This window comes from Polyodon spathula, chromosome 4 (assembly GCF_017654505.1).
Source record: "Polyodon spathula isolate WHYD16114869_AA chromosome 4, ASM1765450v1, whole genome shotgun sequence".
Taxonomy (NCBI): domain Eukaryota; kingdom Metazoa; phylum Chordata; class Actinopteri; order Acipenseriformes; family Polyodontidae; genus Polyodon; species Polyodon spathula.
In genome coordinates this window covers 81,000,342-81,023,006 of record NC_054537.1, presented here as the reverse complement: position 1 = coordinate 81,023,006, position 22,665 = coordinate 81,000,342, and the positions used below count along the sequence as shown (strand labels likewise).

Here is a 22,665-nt window from a genome sequence, read left to right as displayed (position 1 = left end):
TTTGGGCAAAGCTCGAAATACAAATTTAAATAACTTATTTCGGGCTTTGCTCAAGTCTGCACACTGCTTCTCGGGCAGAGTCTGAATCACTCCCTGTGTTCTTTCTTTCCTGTTCTGAGTGATAGGCAGACCTTCGGAATAAGGAATTAACATGAGAAACCCCATTGACACTTGCGTAGTACCATCGGCAACAGCTGGATAGGAATCGAGATCTATATAAAACCTATGTCACACTTAGGAACAATATTACCTGCAACTTCGGAAAAAGGAGCAGTGGAACAAAAATTAACATGAGAAACCCCATTGACACTTGTGCATAGAAAGGACAGTATTATTAATAGCGTAATAACAACCAATAATAATATGTTTTATTAAACTGTCCAATCTGAGAGATGGATGCAGTTACTAGGTGGAACATAAGTGATCAGCTGATTCACGTTCGACAGTGTTTATGATAGGCGATCAAAGAGTTGGAGAGCGTACTCACGGAGTGGCTGAGTGTAAGTTAATTACGTAATACATATATCAAGATTTTAATAATTTGTTTAAAATAAATTAGTCTTGTATATCTCAATAGAATTTTTATAGAGTCATGTCATCAATAAAAATACATTTTTAAATATATGCCTATTTTCTGAAACAGGACTTCCTGTGTAGTTTTTATGAATGAGATGAGTGAGCGAGTGAATGACACTGCTCGGGTAGGCTGGATAAATATAGAGAAACTGGATAGTTTAAAAATGAGCTAGATTTCATAGACTAAGCTAATTTGAAGATACTTTGGGTTTAATATTAAGTGAAGCAGCCAGATGGCAGGGAAGTTCTTAATGTTCCTAAATTATATTACCACTTGAAAGGTGATTCCGTTCTATCCTGTGTTTTTAGGGAAATGACACCTTTGGCTAAACATCCTTTCCCACAGTTTTAACTTCAAAGGAAATAGGCAAAAGGCTTATTCCATCTTTGTTATTTCCTTATTTCCTTTTCAGCTTTAGTTTTATTGCCTTGTGAGTGAAACACCTTGGGTGCATTAACTTAGAAAAGTGGAACCCATGTGGTCAGTGATATTATTGGTTAATAGGAGGATTGTAAAACTTGCATCACTATGTAATTGTTTCTTCTGATAGGTTAAGGAATAAGGGGTGATGTCCTAAGATAAGCAATATTAATCACAATATTCTGTTGTCTTGTTGATTCCATTATGACTTGTGCTTAAGGAAAATGGAATACCCAGATGCTGTATTGTATCTAATAAAATGTCTTTGTTGAAATTTACAACAGAGTTCAGAATCACAATAATTTTCTACTCACGAATGCACAAAGGAAAAAAGAACATTAACAAACTACAAGGAACGTTAACAAACTAATAACTACAAGGTAGGCAGGTCAAGCAAGCTCTTCAATCGTAGCTCTGTCTCTGTCCCCTGAAAGAATAAAATGAAAGATCTTTGAGATTAATTTCAGCCTTTGACCAGGCATTGTTGGGCACTCCTAGATCTGCCAGGGCAAAACCCGCAATAAATAAATAAATAAATAAATAAAAATCTATCTGTCTATCAATGCATCGTAGGGAACTTTTGCACCGATCTCTCTTTTTGTTTAGCAAAACACATGGCTGGAGTATATATCTGCATCATTTTGGTTACACAGATTGAGAAAAAAGAGCCTATTAAAAATATATATAGAAAAAGCATTGGTACAAAAGCCCCCTGTATGTTACAAATATGCTCTTTTAGTATGTTACAAATTATCAGTATTTCATGTTACCAATGTTCCCTATGCAAGTTACAAATGTTCCCTAAGAAATGTTGCGAAAGGACCCTTGCATCTATCTATCTATCTATCCATCTATCTCTATATATCGAAAGACTAGTCGATACAAGAAAAGGACCAGTGATATTGTTGCTTGTGCTAATTGGAGGTAGAAATTTAAAATCTTAGAAGTCATCCCTCTATGAAGAAGTTGGATTTATAGGCAAAATATAATGTGAGATGTATTTTTTGTTATTATTATTATTATCTTGAATGGATCTCGTGGTATTTCAGTTTGCACTTATTGGAATAATAATCACATTTTATTATAATATATAAACCTTTTCTCTATTGTTCTCTGAAAATGACACCAGATTTACACATTCCAATAAACTCACAACTACTTAATCTGAAGCTCATCAATCTTGTTTGAATGATTTACTAGGAATGTATGGAAGACAATGGAATTTAATAAGTTTGCAATCATGTAATACATTCAGAAAATCAAATGAAAGAATTATAGTCAATATTACAGGTTTACCACTGTTTTTAGTGAAAGCAAACGCTTCCTCTCATTCTATCTTAAAGCCTCATGCTTTCGTTTAATACTTGTGGAGGGTTTGCTTAATGCCATTGTCTCCACGAAACTACCAAGCCCTTAATTCAAAGTTATGAAATTGACTTTCAACTGCACATCCGGCTTTCATTCGAGATGACTGAAATACGTCAACGCACGGTGTCAAAGGTCATCAAGTAACGAAATGTCCTTGCTGTGAACATGCAGGCTCAAAGAAACTGAAGAGAGTTGAGTGTTTATTTTTACTTTTTCTCTCTTTTTGTTGTTGTTTATTATTCTTTCTTTAGTTCATTCGAGCCGCAAAGTGCGTCACCCAGCATTTCACTGGGAGTGGCACTTGAACTGCCTGAAAATCGCATGCAGCTAGCGAGCCATGGTTTGACCACCTCTGGTATATAGTGACATTACAACAAGGCACGCACAAATCACCCAAACCCACGATAACCTAGCTATGCCCTAATGAAGATAGGAATTAAGAATTCTACTTGGTTAAATTCCTGATGAGATGATCGGAGGGCTTCATGAACAACAAACCCTTTCGTTGTTTCCTCTCGCATCAGGGCAGACCAATCTTAGTAGATTTAATTCTGAGCAAAAATAACTTCTGGTTATATAAGTCGTGGTTTTTAAACTGTTTTAAACAAGGAAAATTCTTGCGTTTCCCACTGCATTTTCTTATTGGTTAGGCTGTGTTTGGCCTTGTCTTCCGGAATCTAGGCAAATTATAATATTTAAGCAGGAAAAACTTTTAAACCGATGTGACTCTTGCTACGTGTTTGATTTTTTCTACTAAATTTATGTTCCGTTCCCCCGAATTTTTTAAAAAAAATTAAATTTTAGATACTAATCATGTCAGGGTACATTCTTGGTTTAGGATGTAAATAGTTTCCATCTAGTCTAGGGGATCTGCTGACTGGTATTCTGGGTTTGTTGGGGATATGAGAATCACTTTGTTCTGGGAGTGAATTTAAATCACGACGATGTGAAAATATTCCTAATTTTATAGTTCTCTTTGTCGTATTCCTGTAAGCGCTATTTGTAACTTGTTAATCATGCTCCACAAAGGGTCATCTTTTGCTCTGTCTGATTATTTATTCCAAGTCTAGAGGGGGTTCTCTTATTTTCACCTTTGATCTCCCGGCAACAAATACTGTCATGGTTTTACTGTGGTGTATTAGTTAAAGGAGTGTCATGATCTACATTCTTGTTAAATAAAGCTACGTGATGTACAACAACAGAAGCTTCCTCTCCAAGGTATGAACGTAGAATGATGTATTGAAATAAATTCTGCAGTCTCCTGGGATTTTTTGTTTGTTTGCTTCTGTCAATTTAAAACTGAAGCTGCAACTACACATTTAATTCAGATCTATTCATAAAATTCTTGTGATTTTATATTTACTTAGTTGGGAGCAGATTACAGAGCACCACTGACTCTTTATGATAGACTTACTTAGGTAAACAAAGTCTTCAGCTGGGTGATTTCTTAGGCTTAGCTTCTTCACTGGTTGGCTAGGTGTTAGGACCCCTGTCCATAATTGTATAGTCCTACTATCAAGAGCTGGTCCTAATGCAGGGAGTTATCAGTAGTGGTGATCTAATCGATATATGGAGTTGGGCTGAGCACTTTTCAACATACTGATCTGTCCTGTTTCTCTTTTCAGTGTAGTGAAGAAGGTGTCTCAGTATATGGCTGATGTGCTGGAGGACACTAAAGACAAAGTACAAGAGAACCTGCTGGCGAATGGAGGTAAGGAAATTCCTGTCAACCAAGCGTATTTGTAGATGAAGGAATGGAGACCGCACACCTATTCTGTTCCTAAAGCCTCCAATGGAGGTGGGATTAAAAGAATGTATCGTGGTCTTGAGTAAGTAGAATTGCACTGTTTGTGAAATGAAAATAAAATGGTTAATAATGGTAACTTCTAGAAAACAAGTTTTGTTTTTATACATTTGGAGTTGAAAATAATGGTTCAGGTTGCACTTTGGAGTTAAGACAATTATGAATCGATCTCTGATATGCTTTATAAGTAAACACTTTTTTTAAAAACTTTTTTTAAAAATGATTTTATTAAAGAAATAGCTTTTCACTCAACTTTTAACTCATTTTTTAGTGGATTTGGTTACCTACATTACAAGATTCCAGTGGGACATGGCAAAATACCCAATCAAACAGTCCTTGAAAAATATTTCGGAAATCATCACTAAGGTACGTTGAACCGTTTATCGTATAATGTTCTGTAAATCACATCATTTTAAGCACAATTGAAGAGAGTGTGCCAGATTAACTGTTTTTTTTTTTTTTACAAAAAATTGTTATTTGCACATTTGATAAAAAACACTGAAATAAAACAAACAGAATTGATAAATATACAATTTACATAAATACAGTGGTAGCCACGGCCAGCTATTTACCAGTTGTGAGGTTTGTTATGGTCCGTGAGCATTTTAAATGATATATATATGTGTGTGTGTGTGTGTGTGTGTATGTGTGTGTGTGTGTGTGTGTATATGTATATATATATATATATATATATAACATTGCATTGACTTATATTTTATTGTGAAGCATAACGAGGCACATTTTTCTCCATTTTTATAGCTGGCTATGGCTACCACTGTATTTAATATATTACCAGCTGAACATCCTTTTACGTGTATTCTCAGTCCTGTTATTATTTTTGCACATACAGTATCATTATTTACAAGGCTTACTGACTGAAAGCTGTGCGAGCAGCAGGAATTCCTGTCTCCTCAAAAATATAGATTTTTAAAAAAAGGGAGTTTCTACTAACTCTCCTTTGCAAAGGCAGGAAGAAATGACATCGTCGTCACTCCTTAAGAAAGGAGACAGTGGCTAGTAAGCCAGCTAAATTATGATCTACGCAGAAACAACAGTAGAAGAGAAAAAAGACGCCCAAAACAGGGTATTAAACAGGTTAAAAAAAAGAGTACATTAGGAAAACGTAGATGGTTTAAAGCGTCTTGTTAGGCTGTTTAATTCTGATCTGACTTGTGAGCGTTCTTTAAAAAATAAAAAAATCATACATGATTTGAAGAACTTTGTCCTGTGTTTTTAAAGGACTAGTCCTTTTGCCAGTCTGAAGGCTTGCTAGTCAGAATTTCATTATATTTAGAGGTAGACCCCCCCCCCATGTCATAGTAGTTACTGCTTGCTTCCTAATTTGGCACTCCTTGCACACGCTCATGTCCTTCTCTGTATTTCGCTGTCCTGCAGCAAGTTACACAGATTGATAACGATCTGAAGGCTAGAGCATCGGCCTATAACAACCTGAAGGGAAACTTGCAGAATCTAGAGAGGAAGAATGCGTAAGTACCAGCTGGAACCACTGGAGAGGGACGTCTTTGTGTTTTGTTTCAGGGCTTAGACTGATACTATTATCATAAACATTCTAAGGGGCTTCAGAAACCCAGCTTTGCATAGGCGGTATAACTAATTCTAATCCGATTAATGTGACAGAAAATTATTTGTGCTTCAGCACAGAACAATATTTAAATGAGTTATTTGAAGTCACATTTAGATAGGTGATGTATTTGATTTTGTTTTATCTCTCCCACCCCCATAGTATCACCTGCTCATCTTGGAGCAAACCAGCTTCTCCTGGTGGCTAATGTCTTTTCTAGCAGTCAGTGTTTGCTCATACTTGTTTGAGAAAGCTATTAGAGACATGGGTGAACCTTGAGAAAGTCCTAGGTGGTCAGAAGTGTATAACACTGAACAGCCGCACAATCCTACACAATTGTCAGTGTTTGATTTGTAGAGGCTGGGGACCAACTTTCAAGGTTTGGGTTACAGTGCAGCACTCTGTGGGGGAGGAAAGCTGATTGCAAGGCTGTACCAGATTGTGCCAGATAGGTTATGGAATCATTAGGATATATCTTTTTTTGAACAGGTTAAATCATTTTAGCAATAATTTGCTGAAATAGATTACATGTGTTTTTTGTTTGTTTTAGTTTTTTTTTATGGTGCACTAATGTATTTAATAATAAATCCACTAGGGGGAGTTTGCTGACAAGAAGTCTGGCAGATATTGTGAAGAGAGAAGACTTTGTTTTAGACTCAGAGTACCTCATAACACTACTGGTGGTTGTTCCAAAGTAAGTACAGCAGTGCTAATTCAAATGGTTCACGTTTTATATACATAAGAGCAAATACCTATGGTTTGTCCAAAATACAGCAGTAGGCATTTATTTGAAGAATACAGTTAAAGCACCGCCCAGACCAAAAGACAAGTGGATGTGCTGATAACTACAAGCTCACAAATGGTTGATTTATTTCCCAAGATCTATATGTATTTATATCTACAGTGTGTATTCAGTCTGGACTCATTAACCATTTGTATCCAGCGGAAGAAAACTGACAAATAAATTAAACAAAAAGGATTTAAAAATATTGACCCATTATAGCCAGTAAAGAAACTGTAGGTTTGGATATTGTTACGCAATTTATGCTAAGTTAGCAATCTGAGCCTCCTTAAATAACCTCTTTCAAAACTGGAGTAGACTGAGGGGGGTTTTATTGTCTATCTGTGGTTTTGGAAAGCTGATTTTTAGCACCCTCTAGTGCTTTAAAGGTAAACAGCAAAAACAATCTGAAGAGATATCTGAATCTCTTACACATCTTACCAGATCATTATTCTGTAGCTGTTGTGACCATGTAACAGATGTTGCTCATGGGCTGAGTGAGTTATACAGTAATCTATCTGACTGCGCGGGTGGATATGTAAAAAGTCGGATGAATGAATCCTGTTTTAAATACCATTGTACGCAGCTGTAACATGTACTGTATTCACATAATTATTGTTTTGAGGTTCAGCTTTTATTAGGGAGCTCCCCTAAATCCCTTGTTTAGAAAGATACAGGGTATTAATGCTTGTGACAGAGTAGCCGTCTGCTGTGTCGTTGTGTGCTTTTACTGCTGAGGCAGGAGATCGAGACGGAGGTTGAAGCTGATACGCCCCCCACAGGCGAACAGGATTTATTTACATGTCAACACACTGAACAGCTCACGTGACACTACCAGCAATGGTAGCACATGGAGCACGTACTAGAGGTGGGACGGTGTGAAATTACCGTCTTATCATAATGTCATGTTATTAACCTATTTTTTAAAGAAAAGTTTAAAACAAACAAAACATGCAAATAAACACAACTCTGTGTTTTAATAACCTGGACTTTATTGCACACCATGACAATTTCTCTCAGAAATGTTGACCTATTAATAATATTCAAAGCAGAATTCCAAATTAGAAACAAAACACATTCTGAAAATATTTGTTATTGTGCAAAGTATTTTGGTATTTCATAAAACTGAAACTTGTACTTAGTTAGGACTATGGGTTCACAGAAGGCAATAATACAAACTGAAACAAAAATAAAGTATAATCCAAACGAGTATAGTTTTATAAATGTACATGTGGTTATCAGCTTTTGTGTCGATTTAAAAGCAACATTTTGCAATATGTTTTTTACGAGGACAGTCTTACGTGACAAATCATGTCTTAATTAACATTTCAATTTAAATATACACGTTGTTTTCCTTTCATCTGAATGCGTGTGTTACAGTATGAATGAATACTGAAGAAAACAGACTACTGGTTTGTGTTCGCACTCGTACCACACTGTAGAAACAAACTCAACAATGATATATTAATAATATAATATGATATAAAGAAGAGGTGCGGCTCTGCATTTAATGTACCAATATGCAACTGACACAAAACTTTTAAAATGATTTTCTGTCTGTGAACACTTTAAGGAAAAGTACTCTTATATTCACTGCTATGTATCCTCTGTACTAGTGCTGATGAGCTACCAAACCATACCTGCAAGTGCATCTTTTAATAAGGCTTAAAAACACTGCTGTCATTCACTAACTTACCATTTTTAAGTTATCTATTTTTTTTTACTTGCATTTACAAATAGGTAAATAGGTAAGTGTCAGAAAACGACAGGAAATATGTGCACAAAACATTCAGGTCAAATGTAAATGTTCTATGATTGATAGTTTTAATAGTTCTGTCAGTGTGTGTAAGATCACTTCCAGAAGGTATGCTTGAGATTGTTCCCCCGAGGGTCTGATCTGAGATCATTTTACATGAACTGCACAACAATAACATATGAGATTACTGTTCAAAATCACCCTATCCGGCCATCTGAAATAAAACAAATAACGATGATTTTAAACTACAGATTTATGAACTCTCTCACATTCTAAAAGTGCATTTGCCAAAAATGTAAATGCTAATAAAAAATTATTATAAACTTGTAACAGCGGCTTACATTTTTTAAACTTGGCCAAAACAATTGGATCAATAAAATGATATAAAATACCGTAATATTTAGAGTTGTTATCACGTTGCACCAATTGCTGACCCAAAGAAAACATTGTTGTTCAGATACATATAAATAACTCGCCATTTATTCATCCCTCCCCGGCACTTTTTTTTTTACATAGGAATTTTGACAGTTTTAAAATATATATATATATATGTGTAATATTTTGTTTTTCTCTTTTTTTTGCCTTTGTAGTTTGTCAGTTGACAAATTCATTTAAAAAATATAGTGCATTTGTTAATACTGTAGTCGCACAATAACACTAGAGAGAGAAACAAATCTAAGCAGAAAACCATTCCAGTTATGTGATTTAATTTATTTTATTTTTTTTTAATTAAGGGACAGTGGCATTGCTGTGGTGAATTACACATAAAGTTATGTTTGTATTTCCCTGTTAGTCTGAAATACTCAGTCCAATGAAAGACTTCTTTAGAGCAGGTCTCCAGTGCCCCTGTGAAGCGTTTCATCAGCAATCAGTTGTTTTAGAGTATTTGTTTCCGTTAAGTTATAAAAGCATGCCTGACCTCCATAGAAAACTATGGGAGAGCAGTGTCTGGTTGTTCTATAATTCAAGATATATGAACTTAAGTAAACACACTGCACCCCATTTTTACAGGTAACATGCCTTTTTCGACGCACAGGAACCTTATCTCGTTCTACAGTGTTCTGCGTTGGACTGAAAAAATGTGTTCTGTTTTATTTAAAATATTAATACTTTTTTTAACCACGCTCCCCCCAGGACAAATTATACTGAATGGCAGAAAACTTATGAAACACTGGCAGAAATGGTGGTTCCACGCTCCACCAAGTAAGTGGCTTATGTGTTTTTAACCACATATTGAAAGTGAGGAGTGAAAATAAAAACAATATAAATTAACCTTGCATATGTTTGGCATTGCTTATTTTGGCAATGTATTTTTAGAAATGTTTAACTGGCAATGTAAAATGTGTTACAAAATCAACAAAAACTGCTTCCTGTGTGTAATTGGGGGGGGGGGGGGGGGGGGGGGGGGGGGGGGGGGGGTACTTACAATTTTAAGGGTGGTTCTCACTATTAAATGTGGTTTATCATCTTGGATCACATGATAACCCTCCATTTTTTTTTAGTTTGTTGTTTGAAGATCAAGAAAGTGGGCTCTTCAGTGTCACTCTGTTCAGAAAGGCAATGGATGACTTTAGGCACAAGGCCAGAGAATGCAAGTAAGATCTGTTATAATAATAATAATAATATAATAATAATAATAATAATAATAATAATAAAAACTGGTTTTGCTACACTTTTTCTTGGAAAATTGTGTCTGGATGACTCAAATATACTTCTCGCTGAACTGATTGAGAGTTGGGCAATACAGACCAGCTGGATTAGCAGATCTCTGTTTTTAAATTGCAGGTTCACTGTCCGGGACTTCCAGTATAATGAAGAGGAGATGAAAGCAGATAAAGAGGAAATGACACGGCTATCCACTGACAAGAAAAAACAATTTGTGAGTATTTCAAACATTGCTGCTATGGAACAGTTGCTATGAATATCCACTCCTTATCCAGGTTCTCCTTTAGCAGTGATATCTAAAAGCCAGTAGTCAGAGGCCAGCTAATACCTATTTTTGAGAGATTTTAATAATCTCTCACAAACCATTGATTTAAAATAACAAACAGTGATACCATTTTTTTGTAAAAACAGGAATGTATTAGACTACGGTAGGTGTTTTTGTTGTGCCATACTTGTCTATGTGGTCACATACCATAGGTTGTATCTAATTTTATAAGATTGTTGTCTTATAAATACTGTATTACTTCTATTTGGTGCCGCCCTCGAATTAAAGACGCCCTCGTATTGACGCTGCTGTCATATATCAGCTTTATAATAGGGGCTGCCCTCGAATAAACGCAGCTATCAATACAGAAACATTAAGGTATTATTTTCTCCCCTAACTAAAAAAAACACACACAGTAAACAAATAAACGTGCAACACTGACTATGTACATGTAACACCCCCAAAGAGACAGGAGCATCAATCTAGCATGTAAATTACAAACTAATGTACACACACATAGTAAGCACATTTTATTTTATGGAAGTACAGTTCTGAAAGAAAATCCAAGATAAACTATGTACAGAACAGCAGGTGGTGTTTATAGATGGTTTTGTTGTTTTGTTTTTAGTTCAGTTGTAATTCCCGTACTCAATCCCATACAAATAAAAATAATGTGCTTACTATCTAGGAGAAGATTTAGTTTCCGTTTCTCTTGCAGACAAATTACAAACAACAGAATATATAAATATATAATAATATATAATATAATTTATTTTTAATATAATAAAATAAATGCTGCAGCGCCAAATTGAAGTAATACGGTATTTATTTTAATTAAAAGTAAACAAAACAAGGTGCCACATAGTATACAATGCATAGCAATTAGCATTACAAACAACTTTTATCCTTAAAACGTAAATTAGGTGTATGAAACATATATTGAAATTTTGGGATTAGAATTCGATTTAGTGTGAAAACTTAATGTATTTGTGTATTATTGCTCCATGGAATCGCCATTAGTGAGTGATCTTAAATGACTGGTAAGAATATCGAACGCCACCTCACAACCCCCAGGTCTGCAGTAACTTCTAGGTTAAGTGCGTGAATCTGTTTTTATAACCAGTACCAGGTGTCTGTAACAATCCACTGGCAATATACACTCTCTTTGTAAACAGTCTCTGAAGCATTCACTGCATATCTCTGTTTTGCAGTTGTTAATTCAGAACTGAAGTATACTTTATAAGCTCAGCTGCAATATAGAATTGGTGCCATGTCTTTGGCCAGTTCAGGCAGATGTCCTGTAAATGCAGTTGTGTGTAATATGGAGGAGTGTGTAATATACAGAAGGCTGTGTGGTCCAGTGGTTAAAGAAACAGGCTTGACCAGGAGGTCCCCAGTTCAAATCCCTGCTCAGCCACTGACTCACTGTGTGACCCTGAGCAAGTCCCTTAACCTCCTTTTGCTCTGTCTTTCAGGTGAGACGTTCTTGTAAGTGACATGCAGCTGATGCATAGTTCACACACCCTAGTCTCGTATCTTGTAAAGCGCTTTGTGATGGTGGTCCACTATGAAAGGCGCTATAGAAAAATTATTATTATTATTATTATATGGTTTACAGTATCTTCAGCATGACAAACATCTGTAACTTATATTTAAGTATTTACTACAGTGGCTTGTGAAAGTATTGACCCCCCCCTTGGCATTTTTACTATTTTGTTGCCTTACAACCTGGAATTAAAATTGATTTTTTGGGGGTTTGTATCATTTGATTTACACAACATGCCTACCACTTTGAAGATGCAAAATATTTTTTATTGTGAAACAAACAAGAAATAAGACAAAAAAACAGAAAACTTGAGCGTGCATAAGTATTCACCCCCCCCCCCCCCCCCCAAATTCAATACTTTGTAGAGCCACCTTTTGCAGCAATTACAGCTGCAAGTCTCTTGGGGTATGTATCTATAAGCTTGGCACATCTAGCCACTGGGATTTTTGCCCATTCTTCAAGGCAAACCTGCTCCAGCTCCTTCAAGTTGGATGGGTTCCGCTGGTGTACAGCAATCTTTAAGTCATACCACAGATTCTCAATTGGATTGAGGTCTGGGCTTTGACTAGGCCATTCCAAGACATTTAAATGTTTCCCCTTAAACCACTCGAGTGTTGCTTTAGCAGTATGCTTAGGGTCATTGTCCTGCTGGAAGGTGAACCTCCGCCCCAGTCTCAAATCTCTGGAAGACTGAAACAGGTTTCCCTCAAGAATTTCCCTGTATTTAGTGCCATCCATCATTCCTTCAATTCTGACCAGTTTCCCAGTCCCTGCCGATGAAAAACATCCCCACAGCATGATGCTGCCACCACCATGCTTCACTGTGGGGATGGTGTTCTCAGGGTGATGAGAGGTGTTGGGTTTGCGCCAGACATAGCGTTTTCCTTGATGGCCAAAAAGCTCAATTTTAGTCTCATCTGACCAGAGTACCTTCTTCCATATGTTTGGGGAGTCTCCCACATGCCTTTTGGCGAACACCAAACGTGTTTGCTTATTTTTTTCTTTAAGCAATGGCTTTTTTCTGGCCACTCTTCCGTAAAGCCCAGCTCTGTGGAGTGTACGGCTTAAAGTGGTCCTATGGACAGATACTCCAATCTCCGCTGTGGAGCTCTGCAGCTCCTTCAGGGTTATCTTTGGTCTCTTTGTTGCCTCTCTGATTAATGCCCCCCTTGCCTGGTCTGTGAGTTTTGGTGGGCGGCCGTCTCTTGCCAGGTTTGTTGTGGTGCCGTATTCTTTCCATTTTTTTAATAATGGCTTTAATGGTGCTCCGTGGGATGTTCAAAGTTTCGGATATTTTTTTATAACCCAACCCTGATCTGTACTTCTCCACAACTTTGTCCCTGACCTGTTTGGAGAGCTCCTTGGTCTTCATGGTGCTGCTTGCTTGGTGGTGCCCCTTGCTTAGTGGTGTTGCAGACTCTGGGGCATTTCAGAACAGGTGTATATATCCTGAGATCATGTGACACTTAGATTGCACACAGGTGGACTTTTTTTAACTAATTATGTGACTTCTGAAGGTAATTGGTTGCACCAGATCTTATTTAGAGGCTTAATAGCAAAGGGGGTGAATACATATGCACGCACCACTTTTCCGTTATTTATTTTTTAGAATTTTTTGAAACAAGTTATTTTTTTAATTTTACTTCACCAATTCGGACTATTTTGTGTATGTCCATTACATGAAATCCAAATAAAAATCAATTTTAATTCCAGGTTGTAAGGCAACAAAATAGGAAAAATGCCAAGGGGGGTCAATACTTTCGCAAGCCACTGTATTTCATATTCAAGTTTTAAGACCTTCCGCATGTGCAAACACAATAATGCTGATTTGTTTGCAGAAGAGCATTATTCAATCATTGTTGCCAGGATGCTGTGCCAGAGGTAGTCTCTGTTTTTTAGAAATATGTGTTTGCATTTAGAATAATTAAATCATGATTCGCCTCAAGCAATAAAAGAAAAAGCTCTGCTGTAGCTGTGAAGGCTTTTCTATTAACAGGCAAACATCATCTTCGCAGCCAATTTCATCTCCAAGATTTAGCGTCTGTAGTATTAGTCATATTTTCTGTTGTCCAATGTGTATATTTAACTTTAAACAAAACCCTGTGATAAACTGAACACGCAATGTAGTATGGCACTAATTAAAACGATGTTGTATGTTTTTCATTCCACAGGGACCCCTGGTTCGATGGCTGAAAGTCAACTTCAGTGAAGCTTTCATTGCCTGGATCCATATCAAAGCATTAAGGGTTTTTGTTGAGTCTGTCTTAAGGTATAAAAAAATGAGCATGCTGTTAACATTTCCAGTTATTTAGCAGATTTGTATTGATTGCATGAGATTACCTTGACATTAAATGTAGTGTCAAGCGATTTCATTTTATTTTGAAGAGCAATATATATTAGCAATAATTTAAATCAATTCTAAACCTGAAAGGCAGCCAGTGCAAGGCCTCCAAGACAGGAGTGATGTAATCTCTTGAGCGGGACCAAGACAAAATTCTGGCTGCAGAATTTTGAACGAATTGAATTTTAGTGAGGATGCTATTAGACACCCCAGCGAGCAGGGCATTACAGTAATTGATCCTGGAGAAAACAAAAGGTAGGTAGAGAAAGCATGGGACGCAGTCTGGCAATATTTCTGAGGTGAAAAAAATAAACCTTGATAGTATTCAACACATGCAATTTGAAAATCACACCCAAATTTTTCATCTTAGATCTGAACTCAAGCATTGTTCCATCAACAGACAGATTTAAAGTACTGGTTTTACTCAGCAGGCAGGGAGTACCTAACATCATTACCTCAGTCTTGTCACAGTTAAGGTGTAAATTTTTTTTTTATATCACAGATACAGGCAGTTAAGGCAGAGACAGCAACATTGATATCAGGCTTAGAATTTATATAGATTTGAGTATCGTCTGCGTAAAAATGATGAAAATAGTGTATGCCATGAGACCTTAAAATGTTGCCGAGGGGAAACAATAACGGGGCCGAGAATAGAACCTTGCGGGACACCAGAAATTACTGGCCCAACCTCAGAACTAAACCCACTCAGGGAGATAAATTATTGACGTTCTGTTAGATATGAAAACCAGTTAAGGGCAGTGCCAGAGAGACCAAATAAACTCTCTAATCTATCAAGTAGGATCTCGTGATTTACAGTGTCAAATGCCGCACTAAGATCCAAGAGGATTCAAATTGATAAAGCACCTGAGTCAGCAGCCATTAACAGATCATTAGTGACTTTGACCAGGGCAGTCTCAGTGCTATGAAGATGCCGGAAGCCAGATTGAAAGGGTTCAAAAAGATTGTTAGTAATGAGATGCCGGTTTAATTGCCTAGTGACAGCTTGTTCTAGAAGCTTAGCTAGAAAGGGCAAATTTGAAATGGGGCGAAAATTATTAAGATTATCCAAGGCCATATTAGGTTTTTTTAGGCACAGACGTTACTGCAGCAGTTTTAAAAGCAACCAGAACCACACCAGAACTCAGGGACTCATTTATAGTAATTAACACCAAGGGGCAGAGCAGCTCAAAACAGGTCTGAAAAAGAACAGAGGGGATAGGATCCAACAGGCAACAGGTGGCTTTCATACGAAGTGCCAGGTCTGTAAGAGAATTAAGAGTGAGAGGTGTAAAACAGGATAGAGAGGACCCCACAAAGCCAGACAGACCGAGAGACTGTGCAGGAGGAGTCTGAGAAGAGGTACTAGTATGAAGGCGGATATTGTCAATCTTAGACTTAAAAAACTCTAGGAAACTATTGCATAGCTGATGTGAAGCAGGTAATGTGGAGGGACAGTTAAGCTTTAACAATCTATCAATAGTAGAGAACAAGTGTCTAGTATTATCTTGATTATTAGAAATAATATTTGAAAAATAGCTCGATCTGGCAGCTGCCAAAGCAGCCCTGTATTCAACCAGAGATTCCTTCCAGGAGTATAGATGGACAGTAAGAGCAGAATCCTGCCATTTACGCTCAATTTTACAACAGCCAGCCTTAAGAGAGTGCAGCTCCATGGTATACCATGGCTCACGGCGGGTGTAGGAGACATACCTAGTCTTTCTTGACTGGGGCCAGGGAGTCTAAGGTATTAACTAAGGAGCTGTTGAAAGACTGCACCTTCTCATCCAATGTATTAGGAATAGGAAAGACAGAGAGTGAGGAAGGAACAGATTCAGAGAACTTAACGTGATCAACAGAGCGTCAGTTTCGAAAGTTGACTGTACGTTTTGGAGTAGAAAGAGGGACAGTGAATTCTAAATCAAACGGCCAGATGATCAGATATTCATTCAGTTGCAATGGTAAACAGGTTGTTGAGTTACAATTGGTAGCTTGTGTCTATCTGCCAGTGTGAGTTGAACAAGTTTGGACTTAATTGAGTTTGGACTGCCACTGTTTCCATCAGCAGTTCTCCTCAAATCACAGAAATGTACAGTGACACAGTGGGAATCTCTCAGCTGCGGATGGAAACACAGAATTGATTTCAAGCTCAGTGACAGATAGAAACAAGGCATGCATCACAGTGATCTAATTATTTCTGTTCCATGACATTTTCTGTTAAAGATTTGTTCATTTTTAAAGAAACATATTATACATTTCTTCACAACTATTCTTGAGGGTATTTGGATTCCAGCCCATGGTGTTTGTTTACGCATGACTGTTTGTCTGGCTGCCCTCCATCTGTATAGCTTATAGAAGCGCTTCTTCAATTGGGGTGATGAAGGTATCTGCCCATGTATCTATGTGTGTCACATTTTTGAATATGTATGCAGTTGATTACAGGTCGTAGTGATTTTACGTTTTGTTCCGGATAGCTCTAATTTAGAAATTCCAGCTGTGGCAGAAGGTGATTGTGACAGACATGCTTGTTGAACTTGCTGTCAACCTCTCCACAAGAGAAGAGTGTTAAGGGCACTCCTTTTTAGAATGCTTTTGTGATCTTTCACTGGGGTAATGTTCTTTCACACAGCAGAACTCCGCTTTCCACAGAAGTATGTTGCGCTAGAGATTGCCAGCGATTGCTTGTCCTTTTAGTATTACTTTTCTTGGCTTGGGAATGTAACTAGGGTTAGGGAGACCTTAATGCCTTTTAAAATATTCTGCTACTGGTTTTACAAAACATTTGCCATGGTTTCCCTGGCAGTGTATATGTAAGGGTTTTTAGTTTATGTGTTTATTATATTACCTTTTTTTGGTAGTAATTTTTTTAAAATCTACTGGCTATTTGTAAATGGCCATAATCTTTTTTGTTATGACGTCTGTAAAGTGAAATAAATGGTTCTTTTAGGTATAGCCCAGAAGTACTCTTCTGGAGTTCTGATATATCACACATGTGACATATACTTGCTTGAAACATGGGATTATATGAGCTGTTATAACGTGAGAACCAGTTGTTGCAATGTTATTTATTTTATATTCATTTTCTTTTCTTTTTTTTCAGGTATGGGTTGCCAGTAAATTTTCAGGCAATGCTGTTGCAGCCCAATAAAAAAAACATGAAGAAGCTGAGAGAGGTTTTGTATGATTTGTACAAGCACCTTGATAGCAGCGCAACGGGCATCATTGATGTAAGTGTCATTCTGGTTGAACTTTAGAACATAAAGAGAACATTTTTTTTGTTTTCGCTCAAACGGACAAAATGCTAGCAAGGGGCTTTCTGTACTTGTGTTGATGATGAATAATCCACATGTGACGGAGAAAGGAAATTCCGGTCAGATGTCATGAGCATGCAAAAGAAAAGCTGTGGCACCTGTGCAGCTCTGCATCCTGGGAACGTGTCTGAAGCTTGCCCGTTTGGATGCCCATGTTGGAACAGCTTTGAAATATTGTTTAAACGTCTTTCCATCAAAAAAAAACAAAAAAGCAATTGAGTCAACCTTTGAAGCACTGTCAGTCAAATCTAAAGTAAATGTATATTTTTAATCAGCATTGACAATTACAATAAGATGCTGCAGTGACTAGTTATTTTTATTTTTTTGTTGGTACATTTAATTTGTCTATTCTTTAGTTCCCACACACAGTGTTGTAAATTAACTATCTGCTCACCTTATGTACTCTGAATACAATAACTAAATATTTATTTACACCAAATCTTTCTTGAATCACACCCCACTTTAACCCTTTGCAGTCCTATGTTGGACCAGGTCCCAGATTATAATTTTCCCAGAAACGCATGTCTGTTGGCAGGCCAGCACCAGCCCTGGCCCACAGTGGAAACGAAGCATTACTTTCTCCTGAAGTGGCACCCAGCAATTGAATTTGGTGACCAATTTGTTTTGGGCTGAAGCCTAAGGCAAACACTTTGTATGGAGCCCTGATTTGTAATTTTGTCTTAAAGAATAAACAGGAAACAAAAGCAAAACAGGCAGTGAAGCTTATTTGACCAAAAGTGCTTTACCAGTGTTATTGCAAACACTTGCACAAGCAAATGAGACAATCGTGTGATTGTTTTAATGTTTTGCATGCTTCATTTACTGTATCGTGATACGGATCGTATTGTGAGCCTTGTATCATGATACGTATTGTATCGTAAAGACTGCCGATACCCAGCCCTACCCAACCCTTATTTCAGTGTTCAAAAAATCTAAACAAAACAAACTCGCCTGCCTGGCACCTCTTGTAAAATAGATCATCCTGTTAACGGCACCCATTCTTAAAATTGGATGAATTTGACACTAGTGTCTCTGGAGAAAATATTATTGAAATCGCTACAAACTTTTAAAAATACGCATTTCTACAGCTGCACTTCTGTTTTTAATAAACAGTCTAACATTAGCCTGTACACCACCACAGGCAAAACACTGTGCTGTGCCATCAATGGTAAATCCAATTTCCAAGCAACTTTCTTGATGTTTCTGAACTTGTTTTTGATTTTTAGGTGATGATGCACCTGCACAATCGCTATGTCTATTTTCTTGCACCACAAACTGATACATTATGTACTGAACAAGGGTGCAATGTGGCGGGAACAGAACTGTCAGATTCTTAAACACCAAATCACACCAAGAAAATAATTTGAGTTTGTAAAATTCACATTTAGACGTGTATGAAATGTTATTTAGAAATGTTTTATTATTACTATAATTATTTTATTTTTAGAATGACCCCCACCCTAGGGGGCAGAGACCTGCTGCTTTTCACATTTAGGGCACACGTACAGATCACACTTCCAAGAGTGTAGAGAAGATCTGGTGCTTTTTTGGGTCACACCTAAACCTTATTTCAGCCTAAGCGAATATTGCGTCATCAGTTAATTCCATCCAGCAGTCTTGTTGTTGGTCCGGTTTGACCAGAAAGGTTGTGAAGCTGAACTTGTCTTATTTTGAAGCAGTCTTTACAGTAGTGACTGTCTGCACCTGGGAATTCAGCTCCATGAATTGACTTCCCAGAGTCTTTGTATTGAGATATAAAAAGGAGATACTTTGTGAGACCTAATGATGGGGTATGTTTGGAACACTGCCCATTTTAAACTGAGATAAGAAATGTAATAACTTTGAAAATTGATAAGGTATGCCTTTCATTTCATTGAGTACACAATATAAAGGCAATGCATTTAGTAGCATTGACACTGGGTTTAGAGACATGAAGATTTGTTCCAGCTGCTCTGTGGGTTCATACAAAGAAGAATATCTGAAAATGGTAATAGCTCATTATTTCCTGAGAATTAACTAAAGGGTCTGTCAGAATAATAATAACTTAGATACACTAATAGGTAAGATTTAGGTCAATCAATTGAAGCTGGTTTCCACGTTTTAATTAAACTTGTTTTTGTTTGTAAGTTGGGATATTTCAAAACCACAATCTTTTTCTTTGAAATTGTACTATAGTCTTGATCAATGGGGATTCACTATTGACCAAATATTAGTCATATATTTCTATGCTTTCTTACATGCTATGTGTTTGCTTAATCTCCTTTTTGTGTTTTGATATTTGAACAGGTTGCTATGGACATCCCTGGTCTGAATCTTAGCCAGCAAGAGTATTATCCATATGTCTACTACAAGATTGACTGCAATCTGCTGGACTTTAAATAGAGAATAACTCCATTCACATTCCCTTTCTAGTTGTTTTAGTGTAGAAAACAGATGACCTTGATATCTTTAATACTTTTAGTGGTGGATGTATCCATGCTTGCACCCTTGCCCTTGTAATTAGGTGAACTGTTTCCCTCCCTGTTCCAGGTTCCAAGTTCCTGATCAATGAGGAGTGTAGTTTTACATTGTGTTTTTATTTTTGTCTGTGTATTTAAGTGTGTGCTCTGTATATAATCTGGATTTATGGACAAATAAAATGAAACTCATTCCTTATCTGTATAGTGCTGTGCAGTAGCTGCATCTGTCATTGCTGTCCATATTGGCCTGGTTTATGTGAGGGGAATTAGTGCTTTTTTCATTTTAATTTAGGTGTATCTGGTACATCCTAGAAGTGTTAATCTTTAACAATGAATCGTGTTTTGAAACAGCAGCACGTGTGTGTGTGTGTGCGGTCGTGCAAAGTGTGTATATTTGGTGTTTTAAAGAGAACAATATGTAAGCACTATCAAATCAATGGATCATAATAAAGTAAATATCAAAACTGTGCAACATCTGGCTGTTGTGGTTTCTTTATTGAATTCTGGATAATAAACATGCCGCTAGATTAAAAACAATGTTAAAGTACAGTAGAAAGATTTTTGATGAGTGGAACTTCTGTTTATTCTGTTAGACGGTAAGCTGATTGCTGCATATCAGACCTGCTGTTGTTACACATTACTGCACAAGAATTAATTGTGAATAACTAGGAATTACTTGTGAGATTAATTGCCAAAATACCTCCACACAAATTCCTTCTGCAGGTTGTCTGGAGAGGTGTACAGTTTTGTCTTTCTTCCGCCCTCTAATTTTTTGGCACTGGCAGTTTGGAAAGCAGTAGGCCTCTCATTAAATAAGGCTGCAGAAACAAGAATCTATGAAACAGCAATATTTCACTGCTGCTGCAAACTGTGGAAGAGTTCCCAGTGGCTTCTTTAATCCACCACAAGAGGGCAGCAAGGTTACATTGCAAATGTTTCATGTCATTTTTTTATAACAACAAAAATGGGCGATGCAACAGACTAAAATAACAAAGCACGTATAATATGGTTTTGGGCAATTTTATATTTTTGCCTGCAAGGTTTTTAGGTCAGAGCCGTTTTGTTTGTGATAATGTTCCATCATTTGTCAATTTGCAAGAAAATGTGCACAACAGACTAACTACACAAGTAAAGCTATATTGTTATATAAATTGACATTTATATTGACATTTATTAAGTAATGGCAGCACATAAGAGACTCTGAAATCAACAATTCAAATGTGTCATTACATTACTTAAGGTGGATACACATGATAGTATGTTTAATGCACAAATAAAAGGTGATATATACAAATCACAAAATGTGTACGTGCAATTATCGAAGTGTTCTCTGTGTGCATGTTTATTATCAATTTGTCACAACTGATACACTTTCACTGAATTGTTGCATGTTGTGCTTTGAAAAACACAGGGAATACAAAAGCCCTTTTAATTAAATATATTTTCCTGACCATTGCACACAGGCTATCTCTCAATACAGGCACCAATGGGCTGTGTTCCCAAAATACAAACCTTGTGCTATGATGAATGTCTGGACAGATGGTCCAGTTTTTGCCAAAACATTATTTCATCCTGTGTCAAAGTGGTAAGTAGTGCACAGTTGTACAGGTGAAGCAATGCTCAATACAACGACAAACAGCAAAGTACTGGTGAAATGATGTTTATTTATAATCCACTTGACAACAACAATAATAAAGGAGGACTTGCAATGCACAACAATGTGTATTGCTCAGTGAAATAACAGCAGGGTTTAGCCCCAAAATAACAAACACAGTATAAACACACACAAAACACAAAGTCCACAGTGAGTGCTGAAGTGCAAGTGGTGCAATACAATTTATTAGTGAACACGAGTGCAGTGAAGTCCAGGTTGGGTGCTGGCCTTAAGTGACAGCTCCCAGATTGTGTTAGCCGTCCATCAAGAACAAACAGAAACAGACAGACAAACAAACAAAATCTGACAACATTCACGATTATTAATTACATCTGTTTACCCACGGGTCCTTACTGTAAAGGTACAGATCGCTGGGCCACTTCCCCTAAATACCCTCAGTCAGGCCCTCTTTCGGTGACGTGGCCAATCACGTATTCTCCAAACCGTGACTGACACATCTCCTACTTCCTGGATATCTGGCTTCCGACGGACATTGGAATGAACTGCCAAACCATCCATTACAGCGCCCTCACAGGTCGGAAGGGAGATTGTTGACTAGGATTCATTCGCACTCTGTCACACATTCTTACAAAATTGTTTTCAGCATGGACATTAAATACAGCACTTTTCCTGGAGCTGCTTATAGACTTAGGGACATCTGTTTTCCTAATTAAAATGTTACATTTAATCATTAGCATTAGTCATTTTAGTTGTCTTCAAATCTGAGTTTGAAGGCTTTTATGTACAGTACAAACTCACACCAGTACTTTATCCAAACCAGTTATCTTTCACTTCATTTGAGATAAGGATTTCTAAATATTAATTTGGTTTTGAAATGGACTGGGTATAAACATGGCATACATGTGTCCTGGAACTGCAGAAATGTTCCTGTTTCCTCCTTTAGCATTGCATTTCTTCACAAAATTGCATTTTTTAAAACAAATTAATGAACAGGCGCTTTGCTAAAAAAGTAACCAAATGATTCATTTTATCAAACTTTTATAACTCTCTACTAAATTAACTTACAATTCATTGTAATATGCATTTGCATGTAATATTATATATATATATCCGTAAATATATATATATATATATATATATATATATATATATATATATATATATATATAGGCATTTGT

The 22,665-nt window shown here is 36.9% G+C and overlaps 1 protein-coding gene across 1 annotated transcript in view; it reads left to right on the top strand.

Annotated features, from left to right (window-relative positions):
* LOC121314930 (V-type proton ATPase subunit C 1-A) overlaps window positions 1-20,341 on the top strand; it is a 31,437-nt gene extending 11,096 nt beyond the window's left edge. The window contains exons 4-13 of the mRNA XM_041248699.1: window positions 3,991-4,076; window positions 4,441-4,535; window positions 5,565-5,656; window positions 6,347-6,445; window positions 9,423-9,491; window positions 9,791-9,883; window positions 10,074-10,167; window positions 13,936-14,033; window positions 17,203-17,329; window positions 19,700-20,341. Coding sequence (XP_041104633.1) covers window positions 3,991-4,076; window positions 4,441-4,535; window positions 5,565-5,656; window positions 6,347-6,445; window positions 9,423-9,491; window positions 9,791-9,883; window positions 10,074-10,167; window positions 13,936-14,033; window positions 17,203-17,329; window positions 19,700-19,795 — 949 coding nt within the window. The 3' untranslated portion in view covers window positions 19,796-20,341. The remainder of the gene's footprint in view (window positions 1-3,990; window positions 4,077-4,440; window positions 4,536-5,564; window positions 5,657-6,346; window positions 6,446-9,422; window positions 9,492-9,790; window positions 9,884-10,073; window positions 10,168-13,935; window positions 14,034-17,202; window positions 17,330-19,699) is intronic.
* Window positions 20,342-22,665: the final 2,324 nt, after the last annotated feature.